General features: G+C 37.4%; 1 protein-coding gene across 1 annotated transcript in view; it reads right to left on the reverse strand.

The window, feature by feature from the left end:
* The window catches only part of LOC307150986 (E3 ubiquitin-protein ligase RNF19B-like), a 37,683-nt gene extending 17,777 nt beyond the window's left edge, over positions 1-19,906 (reverse strand). The window contains exons 1-2 of the mRNA XM_079858696.1: positions 19,486-19,906; positions 19,020-19,123 (exon numbers count right to left, since the gene is read on the reverse strand). Coding sequence (XP_079714822.1) covers positions 19,020-19,123; positions 19,486-19,558 — 177 coding nt within the window. The 5' untranslated portion in view covers positions 19,559-19,906. The remainder of the gene's footprint in view (positions 1-19,019; positions 19,124-19,485) is intronic.
* Between the last annotated feature and the right edge of the window lie 191 nt (positions 19,907-20,097).

The following is a 20,097-nucleotide window of genomic DNA, read 5'->3' on the forward strand; positions in this document are numbered from 1 at the left end:
AAGAGAAGATAACAAACAAACGTAATCACAGAATTTGATCAAAGAATCACCGTACCGAAACAAATTAGAATAACAATCCCAAAATTTAAACTCTATTCAATATAATAGACCATATTGAGAGAATGAACTTGAACTTTTAATACTTAAGTAATCTAATGCCCTGCACCAGTACAGTGACCAGTCATGGAGGTGTTGTCTTGTTGTTTGCTTTGTATGTGTCTGTTTCTTCTACCCGTGTTTCTCCAGCGTTCACCGATGTCTTCATCTTAACACATCGCCGTACGAAGAGGGGATATGTAGGATTGAGTGCGAAACAAACACAAATGAATCTTCCAGGTGAATTGTTCAAACATAATTTCTCACAGAACTGAACATTCCAGACACCAAATCACCAACCCCAGAGCCATAAAAGAAGGCTCCAGCCAGCCAGTCTCCGTTGACCAACGAAAACCCCCAGCTAAGAACTTTATGGCCATGCAAGCTTCAAAGAAGATGAGCCCAACTAAAGAAAGAACTGGTCAATGTAAGATAGCTTGGAAAAGAATGATTGGCTCAGAGATAGCACAATTCAGCCCGATCAAGATAACAGCAGGAGCTGCTCGAGCCCACAACATTCCAGACCCCTCCTTAAGGACCTCTGATAGACCTCAGGGTGTAAAATAGTTTCAAACCACAGAGCTGAGATTTTACCTATAACAAATAAAATCATTCAAGAACAATTTTCAATGGACTTATAGATCAAGCATCATGCAACGACATGATTCTATATTGTTCCTACAATAGATGGGTGTATCTGATATGCTTAGATGCCATACAATTCATGTAATTGTTATTATTGTTAGATGTTTGAATGAAAATGTGTTGTGTTTCATATCAATATTATCGTATGTTCTTAATTCAAAGGATGGCTTGATTGAAATCTGTGGAAAATGTTTCGGATTCTTATAATAGTAATAATGTCTTAGCTGTGGCCTCTGTACTCTTTGCTAGAGCTTAGAGAGTAAGGAGAGCACAGATAAGCTTGATTTATGATAAGAAGTGAAGAGAACGCCACCTCCTAAACAAAGACAGTGTCTAATTGGTTAGAACTGATCCAGGAGGCTGGGCGGACTTTTGAGTTTAAAATCTTAACACCAGAACAAAGTAGAGTTTTAGTGCAGAACCAAAAATGCAGCGGGAGATGAAGATCTAAGACAGACCAGGAACCATGTAAACGCGCAGACGAAACAACCCAAATCAAGATCTGGAGAACATGGGTTAAACAGCTTCATTCAAGCCATCATCTACTCCTCTCAATTTCCTTTCTTTTCTTAGTTTCCTTTCTTTTCCGTTGTGAGTCTCGGTTCTAAGTTAAGTTTTGCGACAAGATTTCGAGCCACGTTTCTTCTGCAAAGCCAGCTTCAAACAAAGACTTTCATTCCGCCAGCACGCCACGTGACTGACCACGTGACCCAGACATCAGGCACGAGGAGACCAGCCAAGAACGACCGGGAAAACCCCTTTCACGCAACAAAAGGGAATCCCCAAAAGCAAAGACAAGCAAGTACTGCCTCCAGACTCTTAAGCTGAACTGGTGTATTTGATACAGATTTAATAACCTAGGAAACGATAGGTTAAACTAATGATTGATGGTTCATTCAGGTTGTGTCTTATAAGTGCATAGAAACTTGGGATTACATCATCTCACTCTTAAACTCACTCTTAAAACTTAATCTTTCCTTACTCTTTTCTTTCTGCAACGCGTATGAATGTGTATGTGTGTGTTTGTGTTAGATATTAGTTTTATGTGTTAGAATAATCAATAAAGTCTTGTTTGTATTCTAAAGAGAAATATTACTTGTGTTATTGTGCTTACAAATTTAATGTCTTAAACTTCTGATCTAAGTTACCTTGCTAACTATATAGTGTTTCACTATAGTTCGGATATTTATATCCGTTGCAGAGTTGATAGTTACAGCCAGTTCAAATGAACCGCGAACGAGTCATTTGCTCGGTTGTAATAAGTGACTCTTTTGAATTCCCTATAAATTAATTAATAAATCCTTTGAGCTAAATTGTAATCACTACAAATTACAAATATCCTACAAAAGTCATCTTTACACTGCAAAGGTGGAACAGAAGCTGCATCTGAAATAGCACAGATGTTTATTTACAGACTGTTTAATGTTACTCATAAATTATACAATTAACATAACTCATTACAGGGTCATTGTTGTCAATCAATGCTTTTGATATTGTAATAATGATTATTAACATTGATTAATAGAATACATAATGTTTTTGAGAAACTGCACGTCATATTCTGATTACACCAATAAAACAATCTAATAAGCATTTGTGAATTATTTTAATGCTTTTTACGCATTAGCAAATGAAGACTTCACATGATCTTATCAGCATGATGAATAAATTATATTAACTGGAATAAACTGTATACAGAAAGAGAGCAGAGAATGTGAGCGATCGTGAGGCTGTCCATAACTTGGGTCTCGCGCAGGTTTAAGCACACTCACCTCTTGCGTTAAAATCCCGGAAGCTGACTACACCGCGACATTAATCTCTTACATACAATCTGCACTTTGTTGTTTATGATGGGAGAATTTACACGTTTCATTTTTTTTTTTTCGCTCACTGAACAAAACTCTTCGGTATAGTGATAACTAATCTGAACGCCTCTGATTGGCCATCACATTCATAAGCTCAACAGAAACGTGTGCGATTGGTTATAATGCTCAACGCTGCAAAACTAAATCTGATGGAAAGAACGTTAAGTATTGCAATTTGTTTTAACCAATATTATATTATCAATTAAACATATATTCTATTATATAAATATTTTGAAACAAATTTTCATGACTTTTCCAAAACTTTTTGGGTTTATTTATTTTCCAAAACTTTTCCAGGCCTGGAAATTGCTTTTCTAAATTTCGATGATTTTTCCAGGTTTTTCATGACCATTATTTGGTCATGAAAAACCTGACCCATTTCGGAGAATTTTAAGTTTTGTATCGATTATCTTTGAATTGATTATGTAATTGGCATGATACATTTAACTACTAGGAAAGGTAGATGCGTCGCGTCTGAACGTGTTGTTGATTGATTGATTGATTGATTGATTGATTGATTGATTGATTGATTGATTTTTTATTTAAAAGGGACCATGTGTAATTAAAAACATAAATGTAAACATTTGATGCATTACACCAGAGTTTGCCTTAGGCTAATTTGCATCTGCAGTCCCCAGGTACAAATAAATACAGCACAGATTAGAATATCAACATTATTGAAGAATGTGACATATCAAACATAAAACGTCAGACATTGTTCAAGAGCATATAGCATATACTTTCACACATGAAGTGCCCCTCACTGGCACACACACACACACACACACACACGCATACATACACACACACACACACACTATGATCACAACATACAGTATTATGCCCACACACAACCCCTTCTCAACCCTTACGCCCTTCTCAACCCTATAAGGAGGTAAATGTGACTGAATGAAAAGTGATATTGCCCACTAACAAGTTAGTGGATGCATTATTGTGAAAGTTTTAAGTGTTTTTTTTTATGTTAACTTTAAAGGCACCAAACAAGTCACAAGTTTTTATGTTGCCTGGAATTGTGTTCCATTGTATCACTGCTTTGACAGAGAAAGCTGCCTGCCCAAATGCTGAATAGCGAAAGGGTACAGTGCAGCTATGTACAGAAGCTATTCTAGTGGTCCTTATAGAACCACAGTAACAGACAAACTCACTCAAGCAGGTGGGGGCCAGGCCTTTTAGGATTTTGTAAACTGTGCATAAATTTGAGAATATTCTAAAATTTTCAAAAGTCAATAGATTGTACTTATGTAGTATGTCACAGTGGTGGTACCTAAATGGCTTTTTATCAAAGATTTTCAGGGCCTGTTTATACAGGGATTCTAATGGCCTAATTGTTGTTTGACTAGCCTGCCCCCAGCAGGTGATACAGTATGCGATGTGCGAGAAAATAACAGCATGTAAGAATATCTTAGCAGCCTCTGTTGATAGAGAGGATATAATCTGTCTAAAATTTGCCAAATTGTATTTAATGATTTTTGTCATTTTCTTTATGTGTTTTTTGAAGGTCAGGTTTGAATCAAGCAGCACTCCAAGATATTTGAATTCAGTAACAGTCTCAATCTGTTTACCTTTAAAGCAGATGTTTACGTCTAAAATGTTCTGCTTGGTTTTGGTGAAGAACATGCCTTTCGTTTTACCTATGTTCAAAGTAAGGCAGGATTGATCTAACCACTCGGCCACTCCAACCAAAGCATTGGTTAATTTAGTTGCAGCTTGTTGAGCTGATGTTGCATGAGTGTACAAGACTGTGTCGTCAGCATAGAGTTGTACCTCTACGTCGTGACAGTACTGAGGTAGATCGTTGATGTACAGACTACAGAGTAGTGGGCCTAACACAGATCCTTGAGGTACACCCGTTGTGCACCTCAAGAAGCTGGAGCACATGCCTTTGATTTTTACACACTGCCTTCTATTGGATAGGTAAGACGAAATCCATGCAAGTGTATTGGACGAAAGGTTGAAGCTAGTGAGTTTAGACATAAGGACATTGTGATTAACTGTGTCAAAGGCTTTACTTAAGTCCAAAAACACAACAAGTCCTCCAACAACTCCTCCTTTGTCAAGACCAGATCTGATTCGCTCTGTTAGCCCTCTATTGCATAGCGTTGCCATATGGCAACAATTACTTTATCTTAATTTTTTTTTAAAGCTGTGATATAAAATCTATGTTTTTACAGTTAGTTGTGAAAAGGGGGCTTTAACTTTTAAGAAAATACAATTTATGAGGTCACATGACCAGGATATCCTGTTTGCCAGTCCTTTTTGCTCATGGACATTGACATGCAAACATCACTGTCTGGGGCTCCTGAAGATAGCCTTTTATTCAGAATTTTGGAAAATTTTCATCAAATAAAAAAATTAAATCAGTATCTGGGGTAAGTAAACTTTAATTTTTTAACATTAAATTCAGTTTTGATTTTATACGTTTTTTGTAATATGCTAAAATACATTTGTTGCCATATGGCAACTATATGCAAATATGGAAACGTCCTGGTGCATTCAACCTAATGGAGTCCCATTGACTTACATAGCATGAAACTACTCTGAGACTATGTTTACAACTTTTGCTTATATTTTAAAGGTAAAAACATTAGACCTTCTCAAGCTGTTGTGGTGGGGAAAAATAAAAGAGGGCCCCAAAGCTTTGTCCCGCCAGATCCTGTCCGCAGAGACCGCACAGACCACTGGCCCTTGCATGCATCTGAGAAGGGCAGATGCAAAATGCCAGGATGCAAGGGCATTGTAAGAAGCAAGTGCTCCAAGTGTTTAGTTTTCCTCTGCTTCACTGACTTTCACAAGTCATGAAGAGAATTAAATGAAATGAAACAGCAAAAAAAAAAGACTAAATGAAATGAAACGAATGAATAGTGTATTTCAGTGAGACAGGTTCCAGGTTCCTGGTTATTATTACCAGACATTTCAGATAACTGTTGAAATTATATAATGTTTTTACAGTATAAATGTTTGTTTAAACATTTCACTAAGTATGAGATGGATTTGTTGAGTCTTGTTTTAAATAAAATTAGTTTTTTTAAAAAAAAATTTATTTTATGGTACTTTCCACGATTGCGTATTGTTGCCATATGGCAACAATTTACCAACGACCCCCCTTTAATTTTTTTTTAGATTTTTTTTATATATATCTGTTATTTAGCTCATGTTAAGTAATAAAAACATGCAAAACATTTTTTACAATGTCTAATTAATAATGCGTGCAATAGAGGGTTAGGTGTAAAACTGCTGTTTCTGTAGAGTGAAGTTTTCTGAATCCAAACTGGACTGGGTTTAGACCAGGGTTACAGCTGTTAATGTGATCTGTAAGTTGGTTTATGACCACTTTTTCAGCAACCTTGGAGATTACTGGTAATAAAGCTTATGGGTCTGTAGTTACTGACTACGTGACGGTCGCCAGATTTGAAAATAGGACTTACAATAGAGTTTTTCCAGTCTGTAGGAAAATTGAGTAATTGAGAGGTTTACTAGATGGGCAATAGGGGAGGTTAGAGTAGCTGAGTGTTTTTTGATAAACATTGTGTCCTGATGAGAAGCATCTTTGCTTTTTGAGTTTCTTAGGGAGCAAATCACTTTATTTATTTCCTCTTCAGTGACTGTAACGAAGTCAAAACCCTCTCCTACAATACCGAAACTAATACATTGTTCCCTAGGTTTAAAGTGATTTCCTAATTCCTGAACAGAATCAATAAAAAAAGAATTAAAAGCGAAGGCAATTTTTGTGTCATCATCTATTATCTCGTTTTGAACTGTAAGCCGAATATCCTCTGTATGATGGTGAGCTCTCCCTATTAAACTATTGATACTTTTCCATATTTGGCTGCTGTTACCGTTAGCATCTTTCAAAAGTTTAAGAAAAAATTGTGACTTGGCTAATCTTAGGTCATTAACCACTTTGTTCCTCAAGCCTTTGTAAACCAAAATGTCTGCATCCCTTTTGGTCTTGATGGAATTTTTTAAACAGCATCTCTACTCTTCATCAGTTTCCATAAATTTTCACTGAACCAAGGCAGGTTAACCTTGTTTCTGTTTTTTCTCTTAATTTTAACAGTGAGTTTATCTCTGACAACATTGATCTTTGATGTAAATAACTGACAGCTGTACTCCAGATTTTCAGAAGATAAAATATCTCCCCAGTCCAAGTTATGTATCTCAGTGTCAAATGTGTCCTGCTTGCATTTAGGTATACAGAAAATGTTTTTGTTGCGTAATGATGTGTTATTCTTAAATCTATTTTGGGTTAATTTCCTTGCCACCAAAGTTAAGTTGTGGTCAGATAAACCAGTGATAAGATTGTAACTTTTTGTTATCCTTTCAGGTTTATTGCAAAAAAAAAGATCAAGTTGTGTACTTGAACGTTTTGTAATTCTGGTTGGGCCTTTTATCAACTGTTCTAAATGGAATTTATCTGTAATTACTTTTAACTTTCTCCTCTTTGACTTATCTTCCCAATTAAGATTAAAATCCCCCATGAGAATAATTTCTTTATTGTGGTCACATTCTTTGAGAATGTCAGAAAATTCTGTATAAAATGTGTCATTGGCAGTTGGGGGTCTATAAAAGCCTATAATGGTGAATGACATTTGCTGAGACAAGACGACTTTTAGTGCAACATACTCAAGGGAGATAGCTGACTTGAAAAACATACGTTCACATTTGATAGAGTCTTTTACATACATAAGTACCCCGCCCCCTTTTCCCACAGTCCTGTCTCGCCTAAAACATTGGAAACCATTCATTGTAAATACATTGATGGGAGTAGAATGTTGAAGCCATGTTTCAGATATACACAAAAAGTCCAAGTTTGAATTCGCTAATAGATGAGTCAACTGTTCGGTTTTGGAGACGATACTTCAGATATTTAAGTGACCGCACAAAAGCCCTCTTGGTTTCCGCTTCGGATCCCAAACGACCATTGCGTGATTAACAGTTTGAAAAGTTTTAAGAGAGACTTGTTTTTTAACAGCAGGATTGATGTACCCAACATCGTTAGGAGCAGAATTTTCAAGCTGACATTTCCCCGTTAGCGCCGCCGTTGTGCTGGCTAGCTTGTCAAAATCTAGGGCCAAAGCATCTACTCCAGTCAGGGGGATGCTAAGTACGGGTATTCCAAAAAGACTCACCACCTCGGGCGATGCCGCCACAGTCGCCGCCAAAGGGAATTTGGCATCGCTGACCTGTGATGCACTCCGAGTGACCACCGGTCCCGGGTTGAGTTGTACATCTCCAGATAGCAGCAGTAGAAGGAGTAGCACGCTGTGGATCTTCCGCGCTGGTGAGGTAAATCCTCGCTGTTTTTTGTGATTACGATGGTCAATAGAGGCACAACCATTACGTAAAACAGATGAGTAGATGACAGAGTCCGACCAGATTGTGATGGTAGGATATAGTCCGAATGTTTGCGGCACAATTTGAGTGCAAAAGCCAGTGCTCTCCCGTCCCAGTCACCCGCCGCATCCGACAGCCGTCGAAGCCCAGGTGTTCCGCCTGTGTCTTCCAAGACAGACAGACTCGTAGTGGAGGGCCGACAGCAGCAAACAGCAGCAAAATTATAAAAAGCACGTTGTGGACTTTCTGCCAAATCGCAGCTTTGCAGTGCAAAAGCAGATGGCGCTGCTTTCGTGCCGTCGCCATTTTTTCCATCCATGTTGTCTTTGGAGCTCTATCGATTTGATTTATAATTCTTGATTTTCTCTTTAAACTCACTTACAACGAACATTTTCTACTTTTCCTCACTGAGAAACACTACTGCTCAAACTTCATAGTTACATCGCGGACTGTTGAGCAGACGCGTCTCAAGCCTATTAGTGATCCAACGCTGGATACTCTTATAGGTTACTCCCGTGGATCACGGCTGAACGCGTCTTCTCCACACTCACTTACAAACAAACATGGCGAATATATCTATACCTTTTGGTGCAGGTGAGGACACATTTGAGCTGCACGTCTTGCAGTCTGAGCTGGAAGCTGTTGAGAAACAGATCCACGACCTTTTAGTGAGACAAGCCGAGCTGATAGACCGGCGGTTAGCTCTTGAAACATCACGCGCCGATGCACACAAGTCAGTGATTAACGTTACTAACCCGCTGACTCCGACCTCGTCTACTCCGTGCGTTACTCAGCATCGATCGCGATCAGCCATGGTCTCGTTCACTCCGGCTCCAACACGCCACCACGAAGCAAGGATGGTTCCGCAGCGGAAGACGCGAGTCAGGTCTAGACCAAGACTCTCTCCGACCCTCCCGGTTTTCAAGTTATCCACACAGAACCGCTTCTCCCCTCTTCGCGAAACAGAACGCGATGCTGTGATCATCGGCGATTCCATCGTTCGACACGTACAAGCTACGTTAGATAAAAGTAAGGTGCACAGTCACTGCTTTCATGGTGCTCATGTTTCTGAAATCACTGCTCGCGTTCCCGAGATTCTGAACGGTGACGAGCGCGTTGGAACTGTTGTCCTGCACGTGGGAGTGAACGACATCAGGATGCGCCAGACGGAGATTCTGAAGAAAGACTTCAGGAATCTGATCGATACGGTACGCAGCACATCGCCCGAAACAACGATTATTGTGTCAAGACCGCTTCCCACATACCGACTAGGACATGAAAAGTTTAGTAGATTATTTGCGCTAAATGAATGGTTAATGTCATGGTGCAATGAGCAGAAACTGCTATTTGTAAATAATTGGAATCTGTTTTGGGAGCGTCCTAGGCTTTTCCGTGCTGATGGTTTACACCCAAACAGATTCGGAGTGGATCTTCTGTCGGATAACATCTCCAAAATGTTAAATACCGTTAGATGACTACTAACCAAAAGTCCAAATCATAGTCTCTGCTGCACCAATTTAACTGATATAAATACTAGTGTAGAACATTGCATAGAAACTGTGTCTATTCCTCGTTTAATGAGATCAAATAATAAATCTACTGCAGGATCTTGGAAAAATCTAATTGTTATTAAAACAGAAAATGTTGCTATTAGTAAACAAAAACAATTTCTAAAGCTAGGTCTTCTAAACATTAGATCACTCACACCTAAGGCAGTTATTGTAAATGAAATAGTCACAGATAATAGCTTCGATGTACTTTGCCTTACTGAAACCTGGCTTAAACCAAATGATTATTTCAGTCTAAATGAGTCTACTCCATCTGGATACTCCTATAAGCATGAGCCCCGTCTGATTGGTCGTGGAGGCGGTGTTGCAACAATCTATAGAGATATTCTAAATGTTGCTCAGAAAATGGGGTTTTAAGTTTATTTCGTTTGAAGTACTTGTACTAAATGTTACGCTCTTAGATGTTAGAAAAACATCCCTATTATCTCTAGCCTTGGCTACCGTATATAGACCGCCTGGGCCTTACGCTGATTTCCTAAAAGAGTTTGCAGATTTTCTCTCAGATCTATTGGTCAATGTCGATAAAGCATTAATTGTTGGATATTTTAACATACACGTAGATAATCCAAATGATGCGTTAGGGGCTGCGTTAACAGATTTATTAAACTCCTTTGGGGTCAAGCAAAACATCAACGGACCAACTCATCGTCTTAATTTATTTATTTATTTATTTATTTATTTATTTATTTGTTCGGGACAGTGCACATCAATGAACAATCTAACATTTCTGTACAGACTGTAAATGAGCCAGGTTATAGCATAAATGCTAATTTTCACCTGTAGTCCCGAGGCAGGAAGACAACAACATAAAAATAATGCAACATAAAAGAACAGACAATATACAGTATCAAGCAAGAAACACTTTAGCACACATTCAGGCAGATTACATCAATAAAATTAGTCAAAATGAGGACATATCTGGGAACTTTTAAGAAACTGTTTAAGGTGCATTTTAAATGTGCAGTAAGTAGGACATATACTCAATATACTCGATCTAATTATATCATATGGAACCGATCCAACCGATATAGATATCATTCCACAAAGTGATGATGTCACTGACCATTACTTGTTAACTTGCATATTACGTACTGCTGTAATATGTCATGCTGCGCCGCGTTATGAACCAGGCAGATCAATCCTTCCATCCACCATAGATAATTTCTCAAATTGCTTATCTAATCTGTCTCAGCTGCTCAGTGAACCCAAACAAACAGATGAACTAGAAGAACCATGAGCACCATTCTCTCTAGAACATTGGATGTTGTTGCACCTATTAAATAAAAAAAGGTCAGAGAGAAAATTATAGCACCATGGTACAACAATACTATGCATGTTCTAAAGAGAGAAACCCGTATTTTAGAGCGTAAATGGAAACAAACTAATTTAGAGGTTTTTAGAATCGCTTGGAAAGACAGTATGTCACGTTATAAAAAGGCCCTAAAAGCGGCCAGGGCTGAGCATCTCCGCAAACTAATAGAAAATAACCAAAATAATCCAAGGTTTTTATTTAACACCGTGGCTAGACTAACAAATAAACAGACATCACCCGAACAAAATATCCCGTTACAGTGTAGTAGTAATGATTTCATGAACTTCTTCACTGAGAAAATAGAAAACATCAGAACCACAATTGTAAACGTTCAATCCTCAACAAGGTTATAATCGTTAACGAAAACTAACGAAAAAACGAAAACTAGGTGGGAAAAAACATTGTCGTTAACTGAAATAAAAATAAAAACGAGACATTACAAAAAAACGATAACTAACTAAAACTGTAATGTGTGTTTGGCAAAACTAACTAAAATAAAATAAAATTATAGAGTAAATGTCCTTAGTTTTCGTCTTTGTCAAGGTCTTTCATTTTTTAACGCTATTTAAAACACAGCGTATTCGTTCAGCTGCATTTCCTTTCCCTGCTCTCCCTCCGTCTCTCTGTCACTCATGCGTCTCTCACACGCGCACACACACACACACACACACACACACACACACACAGCCCCTCCCCTCCGTGCACACCGCGTCTCCATGAGAACGAGTGTTCGTTCGACGTTGAAAGCAAGTTCGCTAAAGGTTAGTATCTCTATCTCGTGAACACCTTACAATCACACATTAAAAAGTGGTATCAAAATATTTTAAATTCTGAATATAATTTTGTCAGTGTGTTAATATCGACCCGAGAAGCGATTGCGCCTTTTTTTAGAAAGTTAACTAGTCGCAAGTTTGAGGTAAAATGCACTTTTTGGTTGTGGTTATCGATGTCAAAACACTATATAAGCTTTGATTCAAATATTAAATAATGTTATGTCATTTTTTTACTTTTACACTGAATGTTTGCTGCTTCAATCCAGATGAGTAGGCTATTGACTGTAGGGAAAGTGGGGTGAGTTGTGCCAGTTTTTACTCAAAGTGACTTTAAAGTGAGGCCATGGCAGTAATTCTTTCAACTTAAGGATGTACATTTCAGGATGTGGTGCATCCCTGAGAACAATAACTTTGGATCTGAAATAAATTGTTTCAGAAATATAGCTCTTGGGAAAAAAAGTGGTCTCATGGCACAACTTGCCCCTGGTGCGGGGGAAGTTGTGCCTTTAGGGGAATACATTGGGGTAAATTGTGCCAGTGATTTCTGAAGTAAAACAGAACATTTTAATGTTATGAACTAATGTTATGAACTGTAATGCTATATGAAAGCAAGACAAATTCAATACAAAATTACTCATTTAAGGTTTATTTAGATATTGTCACCCTGGAATACCATAGCATGCGTTTTTCCTATTTTGTATTGAACATAACTCTGGATCACAGTGTCATAGAGACAAGGGGGCGGGCTCATTTTACTCAGACGACCAATCAGTCTCTCAGGATCATTGTGAAGCTATCAAGCTACGCCCTAGCAACCATTTAGAGCACCATAGCAACACAATATATGATATTTGTGACTCATTTCAGGCAAAAAGGCTTTGGCAATAGATCCCTATTGACATAGCGCTGTCTGTCAATTATGTAACATATAAGAATAAAGTGACCAGGCTAATTTCTAAACATACTATTGTGACATAGGCCACTTAAAAACGGAATAAAACTTCTCTTTAATAACATAGTGCAAACTCAAAACTGAAATCAGTGTTAGCTAAATTAAACAAATAGCAGGCAGGTCTAAGTCAAACAATGATGAGGCATGCCCATCTCCTCACTTCTCAAGATTATCCCCTGTGAGTATGTAGGTCTAGGTGGTCTGGATCTGGCACAACTTAACCCAGGCCCTTTGGCACAAATCACCCTGGACCCACAAGTTTGAAAAACTAGCATGATCCAGCAGTTAAGAGCTAACATCATGCTAACTGTATAGACTCATTGTGTAGCCTACTAAAGCACTAAAACATGTGTGAAATGTTTTCAAACTTGTCTATAATTGTTCAGACACTACAATCAAAAAACCTTAATCATAGAAATTTTACTTTGAAAGGGAAAAAACATTTTTTTGCACTAAAATGTGCTTAACACTCATGCCATGTGTCTCTCTTCTTTGGAGGATGAGTAAAAGTGATTGCTTTTCAAAATTATGTGGTCACATGACCAATTTCTTCTATGGTTTTCCAGAAACAAGGGGTGGAACTACTTCCCCCCTGGCACAAATCACCCCACTCTCCCCATAGGGTAAATCTAGTATAGGGTGTGAAAATTGTACAGCTGTGGTATTTGTATAGGGTGTGAATTCTGTATAGAAGATGTGTAGATTTTTGGTACAGCGTGTGGATTTTGTAAGAGGTAAAGGAATTTCAATGGGGTGTGAATTTTTTTCTAAAATTGTATTATGTTTTTATTATTACACAATACTTTTTCTGACTTTTTTGAATCTTGCCCCTGACAAATAACCCAAATTACAAAAAAAAGACTAAAACTAACACTAAAACTAATAAAAACTGAACTAAAACTAAGCATTTTCAAAAAATAAAAACTAAACTAAACTAGCAAACCCACTTTAAAAACTAATTAAAACTAAACTGAATTTGAAAACAAAAAGTCAAAACGAAATAAAAATAAAAACTAATAAAAAAAGCAAAACTATAATAACCCTGATCCTCAATCGCGCCTTATAATTCAGCCTCAATTATCACCCCGCAAGAACAATTACAATGCTTTACAACTATAGAACAAAAAGAGTTAAATAAACTTATCACTTCATCTAAAACTACAACATGTTTATTAGATCCTATACCAACTAAGCTACTGAAAGAAGTGTTACCTGTAGTGGAAGAGCCTCTCCTCAATATTATTAACTCATCTTTATCTTTAGGTCATGTTCCAAGAACATTTAAACTGGCAGTTATAAAACCTCTCATTAAGAAACCACAATTAGATCATAATAATCTAGCAAATTATAGACCCATTTCAAATCTTCCATTTATGTCTAAAATATTAGAAAAAGTGGTGTCCGCTCAATTGTGTTCTTTCTTGCAAGAAAATGATATCTATGAAAAGTTTCAGTCTGGTTTCAGGCCGCACCATAGCACTGAAACTGCGCTCGTTAAAATCACAAATGATTTACTTTTAGCTTCTGACCAAGGCTGTATCTCAATACTAGTTTTACTTGATCTAAGTGCTGCGTTCGATACTATAGATCACACAATACTCTTAGATCGACTACAAAATTATACTGGTGTTCAAGGACAAGCATTAAGCTGGTTCAGATCATACTTATCTGACCGCTACCATTTTGTCTATTTAAATGGAGAAAAATCGATCATAACTCCAGTAAACTATGGAGTGCCGCAGGGATCTGTGTTAGGCCCTCTGTTATTCTCAATATATATGATGCCACTTGGAAATATTATAAGGAAACATGGAATTAGTTTCCATTGTTATGCTGATGACACTCAAATATATATTTCATCACGGCCGGATGAAAACGCTAAATTATCCAAATTGACAGAGTGTGTTAAAGATATAAAAGATTGGATGACACACAATTTTCTTTTATTAAATCCTGACAAAACAGAGGTACTACTTATCGGTTCAAAAAACCGCCTACAAAACCTCTCACACTACAACTTTAATATAGTAGGATGTCCTGTTACTTTATCCTCTACAGTAAAAGACCTGGGTGTTATACTCAATTGTAACCTGTCTTTTGAAATATTTCATATGTTACAATCATATCATATTTCATATGTTACAAAAACAGCCTTTTTCCACCTTAGAAACATTGCTAAGCTACATAATATGCAATCAGTTTCTGATGCAGAAAAGTTAGTTCATGCATTCATGACCTCGAGACTAGATTACTGTAATGCTTTATTAGCTGGTTGTCCTGCATCCTCAATTAACAAGCTACAGTTAGTTCAAAATGCCGCCGCTAGAGTTCTTACTAGATCAAGAAAATATGATCATATAACACCGATTTTATCATCACTGCATTGGTTACCTATAAAGTTCCGTATTAATTACAAGGTATTGCTACTGACTTATAAAGCCCTAAACGGCTTAGCTCCAGTCTATTTAACAGATCTTCTATCGCCCTATAACCCATCGCGCTCTTTAAGATCAATAAATTCGAAGCTTTTGGTCATACCTAGGATATCCAGATCAACCAAAGGAGGGAGAGCATTTTCCAGTGGTGGACGAAGTACACATACCATGTACTTGAGTAAAAGTAAAGATACTCAAGGTAAAATATTACTCAAGTAAAAGTAGAAGTGCTGCCTTTAAACATTCACTTGAGTAAAAGTACAAAAGTATTTGCCTTCAAATGTACTTAAGTATCCAAGTACTATAATTTTTTTATGACTATAATGTCCTATTATAATTTTTGTCACAAGACTCTTGCTTAACTCAGTCTACGTGAAGACTCCAATGTCACTCTTGGCACATCAATCTATTAATAAAATGTCATTAATTAGTCTATATATATATATATTTATATTATATATATATATATATTTGAATTGAATACATTTTTTGTTTGTTTAATTTTGGACGGAAGGGCACTGTTCCCATAAGGTATAATACATTTACAGTATTTACTGTATATATTTTGGAAGACTATATATATATATATATAAAAATTCTACGTTATGGGAGTAGCCAATTTCCCTCCAAAATTAAACACCAAAACGTAATGCAGTGTTTCTGCTACTCCCCAGAAAACTCAACGTAAAAAGCAATGTTCATTATGCGTCAATATTTACCGATAATTGCTGCAATAATAGCTGCTGCTCTCTGTGCCGCTTAAAATCATTGGCAACGCGATTTGTTTGGAACTATTGAGAGCTACACGAATCACGTGACCGCGCGGCGGCGAGATCACAGCGGCTGCACACTGCACAGACCATTCGGTGAATGATATTAAAATACTGCGAGATCGATTAGAGTGTACTAGTGTAGACGGCTCTGTTTCAATCACTCTCGCGATGTCATAAACTGATCGGTCTGTGCAGCTCCGGTTCAAGTCGAACAAGCCTAGTGTGTTGCAACCTTATAGCCTACTGTCTATGGTCGCAACTCTCATATTTAACGGCTCTGGTTCACGCAGATAGCTAGCCTGGTAATACCAGACTCTGCTACTTCGCTTTGCTTCGTAGACAGAGTCTGGAATGGCATAATAGAGAAGTGTTTTCTCTCTTACTAGGGGGCGCTTGTCTGACGTTTAAAATCATTGGTTACCCGTAAGCCAATCACATGACGTTTGGTTATGGCGTGTGTTATGCGCATGCTCAGCCGCATCTAACTTCCACTGTAAACACATGTATGATGCGAAAACAAAACCATCGAGCGAAATACCAGAGTGAACATGGCTGTGAACGACTTTTGCAGATTATGTGAAGTAAATCTACGCATCCACGGTACAATCAGCGTCTACGTCACGGCTCTCAGCCCGCCCTCTGTTCATTGATTGGCCCGGCCGTCTGAAGGCCGGTGGAAAACTGAAAGATAAGCTGCTATCTCAGACTGACAACAGAAGCGAAATGAAATTGAGTGGAAGTAGGAAGTCTGACGTAGTCAGGCTAGCAGATAGCGCCAAGGCAAGTTCAAAACAAAGCACGCACGTTAGGCTAGTGATTGGTGGCTCGTTTGACCAGTTAAGTTTTTATCCACTCATAAATAAAAAGGAACGACTGATTTTAAAAATGTAGTAGAGTAAAAAGTAAGATATTTGACTTTGAAATGTAGTGGAGTTAAAGTAAATGTCTTCCAAAATTTAATTACTTAAGTAAAGTACAGATACGCAAAAAAACTACTTAAGTACAGTAACGAATTACATTTACTTCGTTACTGTCCACCACTGGCATTTTCACATTTGGCTCCGAAACTCTGGAATAGCCTTCCTGATAGTGTTCGTTGCTCAGACTCGCTCTCTCAGTTTAAAACTAGATTAAAGTCGCATCTCTTCAGCCAGGCATTCATATAATATTTTTAATCTTACAGTTCAAACTACAATCCGGCCTCTAGTTAATAAACGCCAGAGGAGAACTGGCCCCCGACTGAGCCTGGGTTCTCCCAAGGTTTTTTTTCTCCATTGGGTCACCTGATGGAGTTTTAGGACACCATTAGGTCACTTGATGGAGTTTTTCGGTTCCTTGCCACTGTTGCCTTTGGCTTGCTCAGTTGGGGATATTCTGGGGATATTTTATTTTATTTTATCAATCAATAAATTCCACTAGAAACAAACCTTGTTGTATTATTTTAATTTAATACTGTGAAGCTGCTTTGATACAATCTGTATTGTGAAAAGCGCTATACAAATATACTTGACTTGACATTTACCTGACATAATAAATTGTTACATTTCATTATTCTAACTGACTTTGACATTATTTTCATTAAAGAGTTAAAAGGAATAGTCAAACATTCGCTCATAATTAATGATGCACAGATATCATTAAAACCTTTCATTTATGGAGTCAGATGAAATAACGAGAGAATACATATTCAAATGTATTGCATTTAATCAAAAAATACTTTGCCTCGAGAAAAGGACAGTAACACGTAAAGACCTTCCGCACTGGTCAGATGCCAGTTTTGGGCCTATCGAGCGCCAGCTTACAATTAATCTGAGCAAACATTAAACTTTGCTTAAATAAAACGTCTTGCTTTGGTCTACACTGGAAGTGTTCTGTTTGCTCTGCTAAACTATATAAAAACTAAATGTGTTCACAAAATAAAAACTAAACTAAAACTAACATAACCATTAATGAAACTAACTAAAACTAAACAGAAATTTAAAGCAAAATTGAAAAAGTTATTAAAATAATTTAAAAATGCAAAACTATAATAAACCTTGGTTTCCACAGGTATTTCCAACAAAACCATAACACTGATGAGACCCGAACAATCAGAAATGAACATAAGGTATTTTAAATACAAAGGAAAATGAGTATAATTAAATACACACACCTGAGCTGAATAACAAATCGCATTAGTCCATGACGACAGATTAGACAGTGCAAAACAAACATAAATCCAAACAAAGGGAATCTGTGACACTCAGAGTCGTAGGTTAAACCAGTGTGATATAGACTCACTTCTTGTATTGAGATTGAAAGAAGCTTTAAAGGGATAGTTCACCCAAAAATTCTGTCATCATTTACTCACCCTCAAGTTGTTCCAAACCTGTATGAGTTTCTTTGTTTCTTTGAAGATATTTGGAAGAATTTTTGTAACCAAACAGATTTCGGTCCCCATTGACTACCATAGTATATTTTTTTTCCTACTATGGAAGTCAATGGGGACCGAGATCTGTTGATTACAAATATTCTTCCAAATATCTTCTTTTGTGTTCGGCAGAATAAATAAACTCATACAGGTTTGAAACAACTTGAGGGTGAGTAAAAGATGACAGATTTTTCATTTTTGGGTGAACTATCCCTTTAAGTTTAATTAATAGTAAGATTTCTTCTAAATAAATTGCAGCAAAGGGGTTGATACATATTTTGAATACATAGGACCACTTGTTATGTCAAATGCCACCAACACAGATTTCACGAGTTCACATCTACATATAATTAATACAATAAGTTTATGCGTATTTGGCGTGCTGTCCGGGGGGAGGGCTCCGAGCTCGGAGTTAGGCCCGAACCCAAAGTACTCCCCCCAGTTGGTAAGTGTAGATGGAAAGGAAGTGTAGATGGAACTGGAAGTGAGGAGATGGGTGGAGGAGGGATGCTGACAAACTTTCAATGAACAGAGATAGGTCTGCTGTGAATTTATACTCTGTCATTGAGTTGATTACTGATTAATCTCCAGCTGTGCATAATTTGGTTAATTATCTGAACCTGCTCCTCCCGAACTTTGTTAAATAAAACCTCATTTATTTTGCTAAATGATACTGTTACTAAACTTATCCAGATACTCATCTTAACATGACTTATATTTATGGTAAAAACATGTACTTATATTTAAGCACCAAAACTCAAGCACACCAAACGTAACAATCACTCCGAATCGTCCTGTACTTTTTGATAAAACTGGTCAGATAAAGTTCACTTACCTGATCCAGCTGTATTCTGCAGTAGTCAGTCAGTGTCTGTGGACCAGTGACGTGACCACAGGATAAACGAGCTCTTAAAACCCATGGATCATCATCATATGGCTCTGAAGGGGGAATTATATGTCTTAAACACTGCCAACATTTAGTCTTATGTCAGGTTTGTTCTCCCTAGTGACGTAAACACCTGTGGTTTGGGAATAGGCTTGCATACATTGTAAAAATCAAATAATGGACTTTTTTTTTTACTGAATATTTGACTTAAATTGTATGGGAAAAAAAATCCTTCAGTTCATAAAAAAGCTCAACTCAGAGAAAGCTGTAAATAAATAATAGCCTAATCGTCTGCCTGTAACTAGGTGTAGATGAAAATGCCAGCAATGAAACAATTCAGGCTCAAATTAGCGATACATCAAGACATGACATTATGTTTGCAAGGTGTAGAAAACAGACATGATGACAAACTTACCAATATCGCAACACTTTCTCACTAATATAATGTCATTCTCCGATCCATCAAATCGCTTCTCGTAACTGGACATGATAAGTTTGTCAAACTAAAAAACAGAACTTTTCATGTGCACGATTAGCCTACTTGTCGCATCTAGAAGGTTTCTTTCTCTTTCGGATACTGTAAAACACGTGATTAAGGCGCGGGGCTCGGGTCCTACAGTTTACATGTAATAAAAAAAAGCAGCCTGCAGATCTGGGCGGGGCTACACTTGTCTTTCATAGGCATACATGATAGAAAAAAAGGACAGAGTAGGACAGGGTATGTCTCGCAGTGTCCCCGAAAATGAGAAATTAAGCTGGTCTTTAGATAACGCCTGGCCTTCACACTGCAAACGACAAACGTCGGACCGGAAGTCATTCATTTCCTATGAAGAGACGTACGAGAGCTGCGGGGAGTTCCGATCATGTGCGTATGCGGAAATTTCGGATCCGATTTGAGCTTCAGATGCGTTGAAAAACTTCTGCGGCTAGACCGTATGTATGGAAGGAATATCCTGCCAAATTTAAATAAATAAATTAAATGATTAAAATGAAAATTAAAACCATATTAACGATTTCATTACAGAAA

The sequence above is a fragment of the Squalius cephalus genome (assembly GCF_949319135.1).
Source record: "Squalius cephalus genome assembly, chromosome: 23".
In the NCBI taxonomy this organism is placed as follows: domain Eukaryota; kingdom Metazoa; phylum Chordata; class Actinopteri; order Cypriniformes; family Leuciscidae; genus Squalius; species Squalius cephalus.